Source organism: Perna viridis, chromosome 9 (genome assembly GCF_037379345.1).
Source record: "Perna viridis isolate PV_CMFRI_1.1 ecotype Kerala chromosome 9, ASM3737934v1, whole genome shotgun sequence".
Classification (NCBI taxonomy): Eukaryota; Metazoa; Mollusca; class Bivalvia; order Mytilida; family Mytilidae; genus Perna; species Perna viridis.
In genome coordinates, this window is record NC_142453.1 from 36,289,815 (window position 1) to 36,307,271 (window position 17,457).

The window sequence follows — 17,457 nt, forward strand, 5'->3', positions numbered from 1 at the left end:
GCTTATCACGAGAAGATTATCAGTCACCTTTGAAACAATTTTTAAAAAGATATAAATATTATTTATTTATCCTTACATAAATATCATTTATTGTAACCAGGGTGTTGCTATTTTTTATTTCAACAATTTTGAAATGATATTATTCTGAACTATACCGTACACGTATTTGACAACCGATTTACCTACTTATAATTCATTCAATAATCGAGCACTTCCGTGTCAAAAATGACGTAGTAAAGTTCAAGTTGAACTCAATTATAGGTTAACGTTCAAAACAAGTGACTTTTCATTTTTTACCGGCTGCCTGTGCACACGGAATAAATATGTACCTCCTCTAAGGCTTATTAAGAAAAATGATTGCCCCTCTAATCCTTAAAAAAGACACCCATTATGTTTGTAGATATTCGTTTGCATAAAGAATATATTCGTGTTTAAATAACTCACTCTAGATCCCTGTTTTCCTCCCTGATCGAGTCGTCACACAAATTTCATCATCATCATCAATGTCATTTGTCGACATCTCTGACGTCCATCGACTGACTTGCCAGACAAACTTGGCCGTGGAAGGTCAGAGCTCGTCCCACATCAAAAACACGGGATTTTTTTTTAATAGAAAATCGAAATCCTGTAATTTCAGGGAACAATGACTGGTATTCATTGTTGCATGTACATCAGGCAACACTCTCGATATGTTTTTCACTCTGTAGGAAAGTTGCAAACTGCTTATTTTTTTTTTTTTTTTTTTATAAAATTTTAAAATAATTGACTCCGTGATTTTAAACTTCTTAAGTTCAATATTATATTTTTTTTTTAAATTTCTGTTCCCAAAGGACGAATTACTGCAAAAAACGACATGTACATAATATTCTTATTAGTATAAACTTTCATTACATGACCAGTCTTAACTTTTCAAGAGCCAATAAAGTAGTAAATTTAGTCTCGAACCGCGCATCAAAGTTGGTGCGCTAAGCCGGTGTCTTTGATATGGAACGAGCTCTGACGTCCCATGACCCTAGCTTGAACGGCAAATCAGCCGTTGGACGTCAGAGCAATCTCAGACAAGGACACGTACAACATGTATGTGCGAGCATTGAAATTTTAATGAATTATTAATTGGGAGGCTCCCGTCAAAAGCGGGAGACTTAAAAACTGCACCAATCTTCGTGTATGTTTTTTCTCTCATCACTTTCATCTGTCGATTCAGTTTTACCATCAGAATTTGTACGACCAAAACCTCAATAGAGCTTATGTTTATTATCATGTATTTCATGCCGACTCTAAGTAAAACTCATTATTTATTTATTTATTTATTTATTCAATTTCCTTTACGAAGTACCTGTCCTTTGCCAGACCTAGTAACACAACTATACAAACAAAAAACTGACACCCGCTTTTTGAAATTTCTTCATAAAAAATTATCTCCCCCCTTTTTTTCATTTCCTACATAAAAAATGATATCCCCTCGTCGGTAAAAAAATGATAAGCCTAAGTAAAATGAAAGTAAAGGCTTATGGATGATCCTAGTATTGCTACCAGCTTAGCTGTGACTAATAAAACACGTTAACATTTAATTCCAGGTTTTATGTGATAGAAGTCGAGTTGTATGTTCTCCAATCTTTGTACGTGGTGTTTTTGTAATTTCATGTTCATTGTTATGTGTGCATATTTTCTCTGTCTAGTCTTTATCCTTGGATGAGGATCTTTTGTTGTCCATTCGAGAAACTCTAAGATAGATACGATAGAAAACCGGGCTTCGACTTATTATATCATACAGAGATCACGACTTGTATTATAGTACTATTGCAGAAGATTTTCCGTACTGGCTTAGTTATTGGCGAAGCCTCAGTCCAATATTGCTAGCCGAGGACCAATAACTCAGCCAATATGAAAAATCTTACGCAATTACATCTTCATTGACAAACTAGTCCAATGTGTGTTTTGACCAGGCCAATATGACGGATTGGACGGGTAAAAGCCGTATTGGACGGCTAAATCCCGTATTGGCGCACTATTGTATTTTACTGGCAGTTTTGATCAAATTTAGGCTAATATTCGAACGTTAGTCAATAATAGTCTATATAGCAACGGTTATGTTATTTGTTGTTTATCGCATTCCTCAGATATTCAATTTTTCATAGTTTTAGTACATGTTGTCCGTTATATAACGATCAGAGAAGAAATTTTGTGCTAACTTCGAAGAAATTACCAACTCTTATGTTTTAAGGAAAATATATATTTCCTAAGCACATAAAAGTGGACTTTAATCAGTGCAAATTAGAATTCTAACCTATCCCAGGAGAAATTAGAATTCAAATTTGCACTAGGGGGATTCTGGAACCTACTGGCATATAGTTTGAAGGTATGAAAGGTAAAGATGATAAATATTTTATGTGCTTAGGACAATTTCCTGGTAAATTAAAGTACTTTTTTTTCATTTCCTTTTCCATGATTTTACAAGTTAGTGTATTATTATTATCTAATTGCTTTAAACTAATTATCTCCCATGGAATCACTAAGGCAAATTTGTCCTAGGACAAATTAGAATTCCAATTTACACTGTTTAAAGAGTAATCAAGGGAACAAATTTTCTAGGGGGAAATCAAAAGAATGTAATCCAGCGACAAAGAGCAGACGTGGAAACCAGACACACACACGTAACAAAGAACACAAAATAACCAAAATATATGTTTCAGCATTTCTTTTCAGTGAAGCAGAAATTGTATTTATATGATTAAAAAACATGTTTAAAAATTATGTTTCTAGTTCACTTTTGTCTGTTTATCCTTTAAATTCTTAAAGCAAAAAAAGGGGGGAAAGGGACTTCAAACAAATATATATATATACATATATATTCAGAGATTTTACAGAAAAAAATCTCGCTCAAACGATTACGTCTTCCAGTCTAAAGAATTCTATGAAGAGAAAAAAGTAATATCGAGCTTCTTTTGCGCAAAAATTTTATGACAATTAGTTGTTTTATCTGTCGCGGTTATTCACCACCGACAGGAAGTGGTAGTACGAAGTGTAAAGGTTACATCAAGGGACATACACTCCCTGTCACAACACAAGTCCTTGAATGTTATAGTGTCTTTAATGTTTAAGTTTTAGGATGCACTTTAACTGAAGTTTTTTAATGCAAAGTCAAAAGAAACTGTTTTATTTGCCAATGCTTATATGCATATATGTGACTTGATTCAATAATCCAAGCACTAGGTCTACTTCCAAGTTGTGGAGGTAAAAGACAAGATTGTGTTTATTAACTCACGGACGGATCCAGACACTTTGAAAAGGAGGGGAGCGAGCGGGGATTTCTTGTTAAAGGAGGGTGCTAGGACACTATCTGCCTTTTTTGTCGATTTTACAAGTGAAAATTACAAATTATCCGATAAAAAAGCGGGGTGCCAATCCACTGCACCCTCCCCGTGGATCCGCCCCTGCTAACTAGAAAAATACTCCTAACTACAAAAATGATATACCACTCTCCAATTTAAAAGAATAAATTTGTTAACCTCCAAATTCATTTGGATCAAAATCTAAAATTTTCCTACGCCACTGAATGAAATTTAATGAAACTTTCACAGAATAAGTTAGATATTCCCATTGTACACCTCCTTCCTATTTATTAAGATACTGATCCAAATCAATAGATAAGCTTTACATAACACAAAATAGACTTTTTTTATGAATATGACAAAAAGGGTAACTCATCTCTTATCCCTTACTCCTCCTATAACATTGAATGGAATAAAATTTCACAAAATCAATTCTCCACCAGAGTTATCGGTCCTTTCTCTCCCATACATGGCCGGGTGGAGAATGAGAAGCTTATGTCGTCATTCGCCATTCCATAAGATAACATCAAAGTAGTAGTCAGGAGTTACTGTCTTATGGCAAGGAACAAGTAGATTTTCTTAGGCATTTAGGTCAGGATAAAAGTGTTCACAAGGCTGCCATTAGTGAGATCCATTTCAGGGAGGAGTGGTTGATGTTTAGGCAGGTTTCAAAGGTGTTAGAATGGACAGTGCTTTCTCTTCTCTCTTATCAAAGGAGCCCTTTGCAGTTGACTATCCCAATGTGGCCAAGCTCTTTTCTATCTGTCTGCTTTATCTTCTGGTGACAGTGAGAGGGGATTTAGTAGATACAATCTGATCAAGACCTATCTTAGGAACAAGCTCAAGGTTTCACTAATCAATTCTCTTCTAAAGATCTGTCTCCTTCCTTCTGATTTGAGGAGTTTTAGGTTTAAAAGGGCATTTGAGGTGTGGTGTTTGGTAAAGGACAGGAGGATTTTCTCTTATTAGTTGAGTGTTGGCTCATACCATAATAGTAGCTTTTGTCAAATAATAGCAATTTTTAGACTGAAAGCATCAAATTTATGTCATTATGTTAAAAATCTATTTTTCCAATAGTAACTATTTTATTTTATTATTTCTATTAGAAAATAACAGTTATTTTGTTGTAACATTTATTGTATTTATTGTCATGTCTGTATCTGTAAACTTTTAAAATGATTAAAGAGAAAATAAAATACATTAAGCATGTGTATGTCTTTAGTTTATGATACTATTGACTATTTACAAATTCTGCTGCCCATAATATGTCATTTGTGCTTTACGCAAAAGTGACTAAAGCCCTCAAAATTCTAGCCAAAACCCTGCACCCAGTCAGCTTAAATCTTAGTTTTTCTATTTGTTTTGTTGTACTATCTATACCTATTTTTTTTACAAAAGCCATTCGAATACTGGTAGGTATGAAGCTATTTATGTCCTTGTTAGCTGGTATTACATCATATGTATTGTGACTGGGCAAAAAAAAAGTACATGCCATGTTTCTTGGTAATTGATGAAGTTCATGTGCTCATTTGCTCACTCTGTTATGACATAAAATGTTTCAGGATTGAATTACTTCACTAAGAATCTGGCAAAAAGTGTATAAGGTGTGGTACATGAAGAAAAAAACACAGAGATTTTATTGCATTATCCAAGTATTTATACCTCATAACCTCCAGAAAACCCATCAAAGTACCTGTTAAGTTTGCTTATTCAGGATATTAATAAGTAAAATTTAATTGAATGTACTACGTAAAAACAGATGATTCAGGGTAATTTTAAATAGTGTTTTGTTTTCTAGATGTATTGGATATACTTAAGACATAAAAGTCCAAATTTAGAAAAATGATGTTCCATCAATTTCCCAATTCTTGCAGAAAATGGTACTCAAATCTGTTTATGCTACTTTAAGATAAAGCATAGTTTCACACATATTTTATGAAAAGGAGTTGTAAAATCTTGAACTTTGTGTCATTTTAACATGGGTATTTTGGAGAAATTAACATTTTGTAGAGAGTAATTTGCTGTCGTAAATTGTAGAAACTACGCTGAAATCATAGCGTAAATAGCTCTGTGTACTTAAGACATCACACTTTTAATCAATTCAGATAAAGAATCAATATCTAACATATTTCTTGTTTAAACCATTTCCTGACATAGAAACTTGAAATGATTAAGATTAAAAGTGAAAATTGAGCATGGTACAAAATTGTGCTACATTTGAGATTTTGCAGAAAAAATAAAGCTTTTAAAATACCAGTGTATTTTTTCAATCTTGACCATATCTTAATTTTCAAAGTTTCTATAGTTATTGAGATTTTGTGCTCTCAAAAAGTATTGATGGACAGGTGGATAGGGAAAACTAAAAGGCATTAGTGAGTGGAACCCAAGTAAACATGCTATAAATTTAGTTATAATGCTGTTTAATAGCTAAAACAACATTTCAAATAAACACTTTCTCATACAGTCTGATCATTATAAAATGACATATATCATGGCCCAGCCCCTTCCTATCAGTGAGCACACGGTTGCCACGGTAGAACATTTTAGTCCATTATGTATCGGACAGTAGAAGTTAAAGACTACTTTGTCTTAAAACTATCAGGTATTTGACACTAAAGCTTGACATCGTAGCTGACATTCTGCAATGTCATGGAGAACTTCCTGTATTTGAGACATCAGTTTTTCCCCTTTGTTCACAATTTCTTCAAGATGGTCAGCAGATTCTTGATTTTCTCCTTCCAACTTTTTTAAACTCGCCAACTGTGTGAAAGAAACAAACGCAAGTGTATATATAGAGCAGTAAACTTCATTACATCGAAACCATACTAACCTGATCAAAAGCATTGATATAATTATTTGCATTGTGAATGAGAAGATGTCTGTAGTACTGAGTAATAGAATAGACCATGATGTACAATCATATTCAATTCAAAACAATAATTCTATGATTGTAACTTCATTTCAACATATAATGATGACCATTTCATAAAAAATATTAGTAATTTATTGAAAGACATCATTTTATTTAATAAAATCTAATTTTTGATACTTTTTTTATTTTTCAATGTTTTAATGTTTTATCGAAGTAATGTTTCTACGGTTTTTTTTTATGTCTTAAATTTACTTTTTTACGTACTTTTTTATATGTAAATAGCACTTTGTTTTAATTTCATTCTTTTATGAAGAGACTTTGATCTTGTTTTTTAATGTTTTCAGATTGTTAAATGCTCTTGTCATGATATGGCACTGGTTGCAGAAACGGCATTCAAAAACAACAACCAATCAATCATACAATGATAGTGAAAAAGGCAAGTGCATTTTCTATACCATAAATAAGTAGAAAAAGGGTGGTCAAATTATTTCTGGTACAATGTATTTTGCAATTGATGATATATTCCTATTTAGTGATATACATGTGACTGTCTACAACATTTCACAATGAAGTGATTCCATTTTTTTCTCACTGTAAAAATTTTATCCCATTATAATTTAAACCAGTGCTTCATCTTTAAAGAAATATAATAAGCAAATTGACTGACTGATAGGGTAAAAAGATAAATGTTAAATAAAATAAAATTATCTTGACCTACATGTACCTGTAACTCCAAAGATGAATCTTCACTTGGTAATGAGTCTATCAACAAGTCAACGTCTTTAGCTGTCCTGGCTATTAACTTAGCAAATACCTGTGGATAGTCTGGAAAATATACATGTACTTGTAGCTGAGTCTTAAAAATGGTTTATCATACATTTACGGACTTCTTAATATGCATACTTGCAGGTTTTTCCACATTTGACCTATCTACCGGTAACATAATGCATATATCTTAGTTAGAAATTCAATGAAAAACTAACCAGCAGTGGGATACGCCTGAGTCTGAAAATTTTAAAATAATTTCTGGATCAGAATATGAGACCTTGATTACTGTGAAAGTACTTTTATTCGCGGTGAAGGAAAGAAGTATCAGTTAGTGAATTCTTGACAACTCTATCAAACAAATGAATGGGAAATTTCCTTCCTTAGGAACCAAATTTCCGATCCAACAAAACCTTGAAAATTTGTGTCCCACATCCCATAGTACTTTCACAGTATTAAGGATAAAAAAGAAAAAAATCAATGTCACAAGACACAAAGTATGGTTTACTTCACATTGTGTATAGAAATATAAACCATGTAAAAATCACTGAAAATTCTGCACAAAACATGGTAGTGACATACATTGTACAGTAAATAAATTGGGAATTAAAGTAGAAAGGTCCACATACATGATTACATCCAGGAGTGTTTGAAGTCTGGGACTATGTGATACTACATTAAAAATCCAACTTTTTGTTTCCAACTCTTTGTATGGCACATACATTTATAGTTCTGACCCCAACCAAAATATCAATGTGAAAAAAAAGAAGAGGGTTAGAGGGTCAGCAGAAATTAAGATGGGGCTAGCAGGCTAGTGCAAAACCCTGCTTTCTACACTTTTTTTAGTTGTGAAGTTTGATATCAATCAGTCCGTTAAACTAACCTTCTTGCGGAGGATCTGAAGGGGACTGTTTCTGTTTTTCAAACCCAGCAAACTGACTTGGTGGTGAGTATTGTTGTAAAATACCAACACTGTTACAAAAATGATCTGCCATCTACAAATAAATACACATTACAGAAATAATCAGTCTTGTAGATGTTTTCTTGTAATATATTCTTTAAGTTTATTGTCAGTAGAGAGTAAGAATATAAGTTGAGTTCTAATGCATGTACTATGTTTTTGTTTCATTTTAATTTTAAGTGGATGTATGAAACATGAAATCTGTAAATACACTGGAAAGGCATGTTTAAGACACAGATTATTTTATCCTATAGTCAGCGTCACATAAATAACATACTGTTAAAATTTGAATAAAAATATTTTCTATGACTTTATTGACACCTACCGTCATTTAAATTGTCTTAAATAACTTGCTCATTCGTTTAGCCAAACGGCTTCTCCCTAAACATTGAATCGTTAATTCCGGTCAGATTTTAATTCTAGGTGCCAATATTTACATTGTAAAAAGTCAGCCATGTTTACAGTGATCGGGTTGCTAGGAGATGTTGTTTACGTTTAAATAGTTTGTCCAAAAACCAAAGAACCCAGAATGCACTTCGGCGTTATTTCGGATATCTCGGATTTATTTTACGCGAACAACGTACAATACCGAGAAGTTGATCAAGCAGACGATTGTCACCGGAGTTCGACAGGAACTTACGAACTTTGTTTGTAAACAAATCGTCCCGTAAAAACCAACATGGCGGATATTAGTATGGGATTTTCCAGTAAGGATTTGTTACGCATGATTTAAGCTAATAAGCGACTTGTTTTTGAGAAGCTGTTTGGCTAAACGAATGAGCAAGTCATTTAAGTCAATAAAGTCGTAGAAAATATTTTTATTCAAATTTTAACAGTATGTTATTTATGTGACGCCGAGTATAAGCCCTCTAACAGAATCTCATTTCAATAATGAGGCCTTTTCCTAGCTCCTGATTTCTTGCACATTTAGTTAGGAAAAGATGTGGTGAAAAAGTCAATAAAACAATCTCCTGATAAAGCAGTTGTATACAAGTACATATGCACAAACTACAAAAGCTGGTGCAAATTTTACAGTATAGCATATTTTTAACTCAACCACCTTTCCTTTTACAAAACTTTATGTCTTTTTCTGAGTACAAGTTTTTATGGATAGGTAGTCAACCCAGTGATTTTTTTGGGTGATTTTGCTCTCCCAGTCTTTGAGGGTTTGACAACACCCTCTTCCTTGCCTTGAGAGTTCATAATCTCATTTAGTTGATGTACTTGTTGCATCCTTATTGCTTTTTAAGTCATCTGAAACCATTGACAAAAAGCTTTATGTTGACTATTTTCCAGGAAAGGACAATTGTCCTGTGTGCAAGCCAAGAGGGGACCAAAAATGTACTCTGGCATTGAAAAAACAAGTGAGGAGACCATTTACAATTGGTAGGTTCAGTTGTTAAAAGTTTTTTCTGGTAAAAGTTGTAGCGAGACAAGCTAAAAATCAGGAAGAGAAAGAGAAGTATCCCACCCTGTCCCATTAACAGAAACAAGTGACCTACGGTTCACCAACAATCAGGACTACAAAACCAATTGTACCAACTACTGTCGACACACATTGATACAAGGAATTTGTCATTCTTCCCCAGTTTGACTTCGATCTCATCTGTTAATACTCTTATAGATTAGTTCAACTGCATCGATTATTAAACCCTCATTTTCACCATTTCATACACTCTGGTTGTATTAACAACTGGGTCCATTACACTTATGTCCAGAAAAAGTATCAATATCCAATTTGTACCTTCATTCAGGAGCTTAAAATTAGCATCATGACAGCTTCATTTTCGTATACTGTAAGGGATCAATGTAAAAGTGATTGAGAACCAAACATTGGTGACCTTCGATGATTAAATACAAATCGAATCATGGCTTTATTTAAGATAGGATCAATGGCCAAAACACAACAGAATGGTGCCCGAATGTTTACAAAAATGATGTTTAAATATCAGCCCAATGAATGCCAAACTAATCAGCCCAAAGATATTTTAGACCAGGACAATATGGAAGTGTATTAAAACAATTCAAACCCTATCTCAGGACAATTTAAACTGAACTGGAAGGTAATATGGGACGGTTTTATTATCCACTGGGTTCAGTATACTTAGTCATGGCTAGAAAAACCATCGATATCCAGTTTGTGCATGTAAAATCTGGAGTTTGAAAATAGCAACATGGCAGCTTCATTCTTGTATACTTGGTAAATGCAATTGAGAACCACACATTTTAGGAAGCATTAGGTAGCTTCCATGAATAAAAACAAATCAAACCTTAGCTGATGGTGACAACATGGCACTCAAATGTTTACGAAAATAGTGTAATCAATTTGTAATCACTACCAGACAATTCAACCCATGACAATAGGAGAATGCAAGAGGACAACAAAAACTATATATTACAAATTTTACCATTTTGCCATTTTTGGTCGATTGGGAAGTTGACAATAATTAATAGGCCGACAAAAATTATGAAAGGACTTGGGCAATTGAATTCATATGTTCTTTTCATGAGGATTTAAAGTTTCACCTTCCTCATATTAAGAATAATATAACGGGGCTGACAAACTGTGGTGAAGAAGGCTATCAACCAAATCGCGGAAGCACAGCCACAAGCAGAAATGCCTTTGTTTGTTTTTGACTTTGTGAAATCTTATGACCACATTGAAACCAGAGCTTTCGTTTTCTATCTGAACATTTAGAAAGAAAAAAAATCACCAAGAAAAAACTGATAAAAATCTTTAAATGAAATGTTCATTACCTGATTTACAGCATCCTGTAACTGTGTTAACCTGTCAGCCATTTCGAAAATGTAATCTTTTTTCACTTGCTCGTGTCTGGTATCTGCGTTCTTTTTACTTCACGGCAACCAGAATGGTATGACATAAGACCATAAAAATACATTATAAACATAAGCCGTAACGTTCCTTATAAATCGAAACTACTCAGCCTTTCTTGTTCACACAATTGGGTGTAACCAATTAATTTTTTATTTTTTTTCTTTACTAAGTCTTGCAAGAAAGCGAAATGGCTACATATTAAACAAGTACTATCTTTAAAAAAAGATAGTCGATACAGTTAAATTTCCTTCTTTTTATTTCTAAACAAGGAGTTATATATAAATTCGTGTTCTAAGTTTCTACATTTCTTAAAAGAAAATAACACATGGCATGCAATTACAAATTTACGATATTGATGATTGTTTTTTTCCCTAGATCTACGGATCTCGCAGCACCACCTCCCCTAACGGATATTCTGTTCGTACTGCCAGTTAGTAGTAGAAGGTAGTGGAACCCAGCCTTTGGGATACCTGACTGAAAACTCAGAGTATGTCCTACTAGCGGGTAGTCTGCTGTGTTGACGCTCTGGCCTACTCACAGAACCCCAGGTGACGCTAAAAATTTTGGTTGAATAGCACTATAGAAATGAACAACAACAATTCTTCCAAGAATTTTGGCGCGAAGCGAGAAACTAAGAAAAAAAAGTAATGGAAAAAATTCAACCAGTTTAATTATTATTTTAGAATCGGATCGGTCAAATTCCGGTACGTAGCACCGTGCTAAAGCAATACAAGTATGCAATGTCGGGTCGATACAGAGGCCGCTAAATATTATAGTAGAAATATCATCCATATCGTCAGTCAATACTATTAGTAATATAAAGTCCTTGCTTCATGTTTCCTCTTGTAGCCTTTCATTTGGGATGTAAAAAAAGTCTCGAACCATTCACTATTGAAAGTGAATTTGAAGTACTACAGATATGACTTCTCACTTTAGACCGTTCGTTTCCTCTATTACTGAATATATCATTGTAATGTTTAATTAGAACTTGGTCTAAATATAGATTACCCACAATTCCCCGTCCTTTCTTTTTCAACCATTTTAAGAAGAGGTTGCTCACCGTTTCGTGTCTCGTCGACTTAAAAGTATGAACTGATAAAAGCTTTATTGGGTAGCAAATTTTCGTGTACAGATGAAAATGTGTATCAGATATGCACTCTAATAAACTATTTCCTTGGAATTAACCCTTATTTTGCGAAAATACTTCCTAATGTCAGCACGTGGTTGTGCAAGTCGATTTACCACGTGGGTAGGGAACTACGGATCAATTTTTGCTAAGTCTTTTCCTTACTAGAACCAATCATGAAAGTATGTCTATTTGAATAATTCATAATTTCATAAATTGCCTTGGTTTCTATGGCCTTAGTTGGAACGTTTGTAACTTGCAAGTGAAATTTTCAAGTCGAGTAAGTAATAATGCCATGGCTAATGCTCCTAGACCTAATGGGATCCAGTTGACACTGCAATAATTTATTTAAGCAACCAAACTCCAACATATCAGTCAAGATATTAGAGAGTTGATGGGTCTGTGTAAAATTAAACTGGTATATTACCAGACTAATATTTAAATAACCTACAAATGTAGCAACATTCTGGTTTGGTAAGCTGTTTCTTTATTAATCTATAACATACAGAACTATGATTTGATTCTTACCATTTTCCATTTAAGAAGTTTTGGTTGTATTTGGTACACCAGGAGTCTTGTGGCACCATCTCAATTTTTGCTAGTCTGACGTTTACAGGTTGGGTTATTAAACAGGGTTCCAGACAATTGCATGCTCATCAGCAAATGTTACACACAATTTTCCATGAAAAGGATAAATTCCAATCTCTACAACCCTCCTTTTTCAACAGCCACTGCACATGTAGATTCTATGATTATTTCCCAGCATGCAGAAATCAATTTTCTTCAATTTATTTTCAACTTTAATTACGACCATTATTATTTGAAAACCATATTTGACATTTGGCATGATCTTGCATGTGTAATAACATGTCTTTTGTTCTTAAAAAAATAGAGAATTACAAGGTCAGACTTCCAAATTGCACAAATTACCCTTTTCAGTGATAAATGGTCACTATCTGGATCATCCTCGTCCTTGTATGGTTTCCATTTAGAGCCAATACACAAATTGTCTATGTTTGTGAAGTGTGATTATAAATAGCTAATTAGTGTCTAATATGCTAAGTTGCAGAACTTTCAATTTGTAGATTGTAATTTGAAGTGAACAAGCCTGAGGGTTTGTTTTATGTACACAGTTGTAATAGCAGTCTCTGCCTTAAGCCATGAGCCCTCTACCCAAGACTAGTAAAAATTTACTTTGGGTAGTTGTAATTCAGTAAAATTTTGTTTGGTTATATAGAAAAAATAGTTTAAATTTGTTGTTCAGGCTAGTGCCTGTAAAAGTTTTTGGCATAGACTAACAGGGTTAACAATGTGTTGATAATGATGCACTTTTCAACATATACTAAAACTTGCTCTCTATGAAATGGTTTCAAAACATACATAAAACACTTCAATATATTTCAGAATGCGTTACGTGGCAGCTTACCTCCTTGCCGCCCTTGGTGGAAACAACAGCCCATCAGCAGCTGACCTAGAAAAGATCATTGGGTCAGTCGGTATAGAGGCAGAAGCTGACAAAGTAAAAAAAATCATTGCTGAACTTAAGGGAAAGAATCTTGAAGACCTCATTAAAGAAGGTATGATGATGCTAGAAAAAAAATTTAGCATCCTAGATCACATGATTTGTTCATAAAAATATTGCATTTTTTTTCATTTAAGAACCTAATATTTTTGGCAGTCGTGTAACCTAATGCAAATATTGTTTCTGTCTTCTTAATACAGGTTTTTTAGAATAATTAACTGTTTAATCTAAGTAGGGTTTATTATTCATCACATGACCTACAGTAATCTATCTTCATGTTAATACTATAGAATTTCATTGTTAAAGAAATAGTTCAATGTTGTAGGTGAAGAAAAACTGGCAACAGTGCCCTCTGGTGGTGGTGCAGTAGCTGCTGCTGCTGCTGCCCCAGCTGGTGGTGATGCTGCTCCAGCTGCAGAAGGTAAGATAAAAAAAATGAAACTTTTTGGTGGAACTTTCTTCCAGCTAGATCAGCAAACAGTTTGGACATTGGTTTTCAGTAATCAGAATTTTAAAAACTGTTTTACTAGATTAAGATTGCTTCTATTTCCGACTATTTACAGTTTTGTTTTATTTCTACTTTAGTTTGTATGATACAACATTTAAAAGAATGGCTTTGGTATGAACCAGTAATTTCTGTGCAGTCTTTTCAATTCATACATCATGAGATATAAAACAAAATACAACTTAAATCTGTATGAAAAATATATTGTTATGTGTAACCAATGTCTGAAAACATTTTTATAATCAAACAATATTGATACCAATAAATAGTTTTGTGTGTATGAGACCAATCTGCCCTATTTTAATGGGCCCACTGTCCATTTCTGTCAGTTTTTGGTACCCCACACAACAAAGTTAGGCATTTGTCCGTTAGTCCATCTTCAGTTTTCTGGACTTTTTTTAAATGCTTGCAGATATTGGCATGATATTTGGTATGCAAGTTCACCATGATGAGTTACAGGTCAAGTTTAACTTTCGTTCCGCTCCAATAATTTTTACCGAAATTACAGGCCTTGAATTTAGCAAAATTCACAGAAATATTAGTTTTCCGTACTCTCTTTTCTATACACTCGCAGAGTATGACATGATTTTTAGTATATTTGGTATATAAGTTCACCCTGACAAGTTACAGGTGAAGTGTATTTTTTTTCTGCTACGATATTTTTTTTGGATTAAAACTCAAAGAAATCACTGTCTGGAGGTTAAAACTGCCATTCTGAGTAACAGTATTTAGTTAGAAGATCAAGAAAAAATCATTTTTAAATTTTATAATGTTGCGATCTTTTCTTAGGCTTGAAATAAACACTCTAATTCCTTTTTTTATTGGCGTCCTATGTGTGTTTCTCTTGCAAACAAATTTACTTGAGTATCCAACATGGAGACGTGTGGGATATGTGAGCATGCTTACTAAGGTTCTTTAATTACCTAAAGAGATGTTTATGCATGCAAAATGCGCCTTCAAATTCGCCTCTTAATGTGCTATATTGTCCTTTTTTAGCTCACCTGACCAAAGGCCATGTGAGCTATTGCCATCACTTGGCATCCGTTGTCGTCAACAATTATACAAAACTCTTCTCCTCTGAAACTACTTGACTGATTAGAACCAAACTTGGTATAAATGTTCCTTGGGGTATCCAGCATAGAACTGATGTGGGGATGTTTGATTCGTCGAAAAACATGGCCGCCATTACTACAAATAGAACATAGGGGTTAGACAATAGTTTTTCACATACATCTCCAAGAGTGTTCAGCATGATGAGATCTGTCTCTGGTCAAATTTTGGTTTTAATCCGTTAAGCCATGTTAGAGCTGTTGCCCTTTTTCAAAGATTTTTGCTATTTTTAATGTTATTTCTTTCAAAAATCTTCTCCTATGACACTATTTCACCAATTGAAACCAAATTTGAAATGAAAGTTCCTTGGGGTATCCTACATAGAACTGATGTGGGGATGTTTGATTCATCGACGAACATGGCCGCCGTTATTAAAAATAGAACATTGGGGTCAGACAGCAGATTTTTGCATATATCTCGAAAACCGTTAGGTTTATCTAAATTCTGACACAAGTTAAGGTGTTTAGCATGATGATATCTATTTCTTGTCAATTTTGGTTTTAATCTGTTCAGCCATGGTGGAGTTATTGCCCTTTTTCAACGATTTTTGCTATTTTTAATGTTATTTCTTTAAAAAATCTTCTCCTTTGATACTACTTAACCAATTGAAATCAAACTTGGTGTGAATGTTCCTTGGGGTATCCTGCATAGAACTGATGTGGGGATTTTTGATTTGTCAAAAAAAACATGGCCACCATTACTAAAAATAGAAAATAGGGGTCAGACAGTAGTTGTTTGCATATATCTCCAAAACCATTAGGTCTAGGCAAATTCTTTCAGTAGCTGAAGTGATCCTTATTAATCCTTATTATTAGGACTACAAAAGTCTCTAGGAATAAAAGTTGTCAGATGACTCCTTGAAAGGGGAAAATGACTTTTTTTTAACTGTTTTCAGTCAATATCTTGAAAACTATGATAGATTATAAGAAACTTTCAATTGTTGAAATTATCCTTATGATAAGCCCTACCGAAGACTTCTTGAGTCAAAATAGTTGGACAACTTCTTGTAAAATTTACTGCCTTTGAAAGGCAAAATTCAACCAGGTGGGCGATTCACGCTCCTTGAAGCCTCTTGTTTGGCCTGTTTAAATTAGCCTTTAAGTCCTTTTCAAAAGCTACAGGGTACACTGAACATGTTAAATGAAAGTGAAAAGTATTTATGGAAGAGTTACATTTCTATTTTATATTTTACAGCCAAGAAAGAAGCCAAGAAACCAGAACCAGAATCTGAATCTGATGAGGATATGGGCTTTGGACTTTTTGATTAAAATGTCTAATCATATTTTAATAAAGACATTTTATTAAGGATTTGTTATTTCCTTATTTCCTGTGCATAATGTAAAAAGTTGTGAATTTTTTTGCGACTGCAAAAATTTTGCTGGTATATCGCTGTTGGCGTCATTGACTTGGTTTTTGTGTGATAACATGAATACTGCTTATTCTTCATGAAATTTTAAAACAATTCATTCCTTTCCTTCAATGTCTCAACAACTAGCCCGAAACAAGAAATGAGCATATCATTTCCCTAGCCCGAAATAATTTTTATTAGCCCCAGGCTTTGGGTTAATGCGAAAGGCGAGCACTGCAATGTTCCAAACCACGAAAGGAAGGTTGGTATTGTTATGGGGTTGTGACTCAAACTGTTTTGAATTCAGGAGACAAAAAAGGTCTTAAATCAAGCATTTTATAGAATTTTACTAGGTAACTTGGATATTTATGATATTGCTACACAATATTCTATACCACAAAAGTCTGACTTGGATTAATTTTGGGGGTTAAGACTTTGAACTTTTAGGAATGAAGGGCCAGAAACAAGAATTTTCCTGATGTCCAAACTTAACTTGACGAAAAGTAATTGAATCTTTTTTTTAGTTGTACCACAAGGTGCCAAGCCACCAAAGGAAAGCTTGGATTAATTTTTGTAGATATGACTAGAGCCAGTTAGGAATTATGGGCCAGGAACAATTTTTCCTGATGCCCAGACAATGAATAGAGTAAAGGCAATTGGCTCTCTTTTAAATTGTACTACATAGTGCAATACTTCAAAAGGAGGGTGGGATTGAATTTGGGGTTTTGACTGGACCCAATTTAGATTTAGGGGCCAATAACAAGATTTTTTTTCTGATTTCTAAGCGAGAGAAATTCTAATACTAAGTATCATACCCCAAAGACTGGAACCATTTAGGAATAAAGAGTCAAATTCATAGCCTGTGTTGTATGTTCGATTATAATCAAATATCAAAGCTGAATCAAGTTTGAATGGTTTGTCCATTGTTTTCCCAAACTGTTCAGGTATTAACTTATGCATTCATATCGCCTCCAGGAAGCATTTTATCTCCTTCAGTCTTCCCATTGTCGGTTATTCAAGTGCGGTTTGTTTCATGCTGTTGTCATGCAGAAGACGCTTCATGTTTAGGCAATAATTTGA

General features: G+C 33.9%; 2 protein-coding genes across 3 annotated transcripts; one reads left to right on the forward strand and one right to left on the reverse strand.

Moving 5' to 3' along the window:
- Window positions 1–5,735: 5,735 nt before the first annotated feature.
- Window positions 5,736–10,796, reverse strand: LOC148608197 (mediator of RNA polymerase II transcription subunit 21-like). Of its 2 annotated transcripts, none has more exons than XM_088545216.1 (4): window positions 10,688–10,796; window positions 7,853–7,964; window positions 6,929–7,029; window positions 5,736–6,092 (listed from the first exon to the last, which is right to left on the reverse strand). In XM_088545216.1, exons 1-4 carry the CDS (start codon window positions 10,727–10,729, stop codon window positions 5,931–5,933), a joined length of 417 nt encoding a protein of 138 aa, XP_088401342.1. In that variant the 5' UTR covers window positions 10,730–10,796; the 3' UTR covers window positions 5,736–5,930. The 2 variants fall into 2 exon arrangements, with proteins under 2 accessions (XP_088401342.1, XP_088401341.1); XM_088545215.1 differs by having other exon boundaries at window positions 6,923–7,029.
- A 971-nt stretch (window positions 10,797–11,767) lies between these two features.
- LOC148608198 (uncharacterized) lies at window positions 11,768–16,337 on the forward strand. The gene is made up of 4 exons (XM_088545217.1): window positions 11,768–11,851; window positions 13,297–13,469; window positions 13,740–13,835; window positions 16,224–16,337. The coding sequence occupies exons 2-4, from the start codon at window positions 13,298–13,300 to the stop codon at window positions 16,295–16,297; spliced, it is 342 nt and encodes a 113-aa protein (XP_088401343.1). The 5' UTR covers window positions 11,768–11,851; window position 13,297; the 3' UTR covers window positions 16,298–16,337.
- Window positions 16,338–17,457: the final 1,120 nt, after the last annotated feature.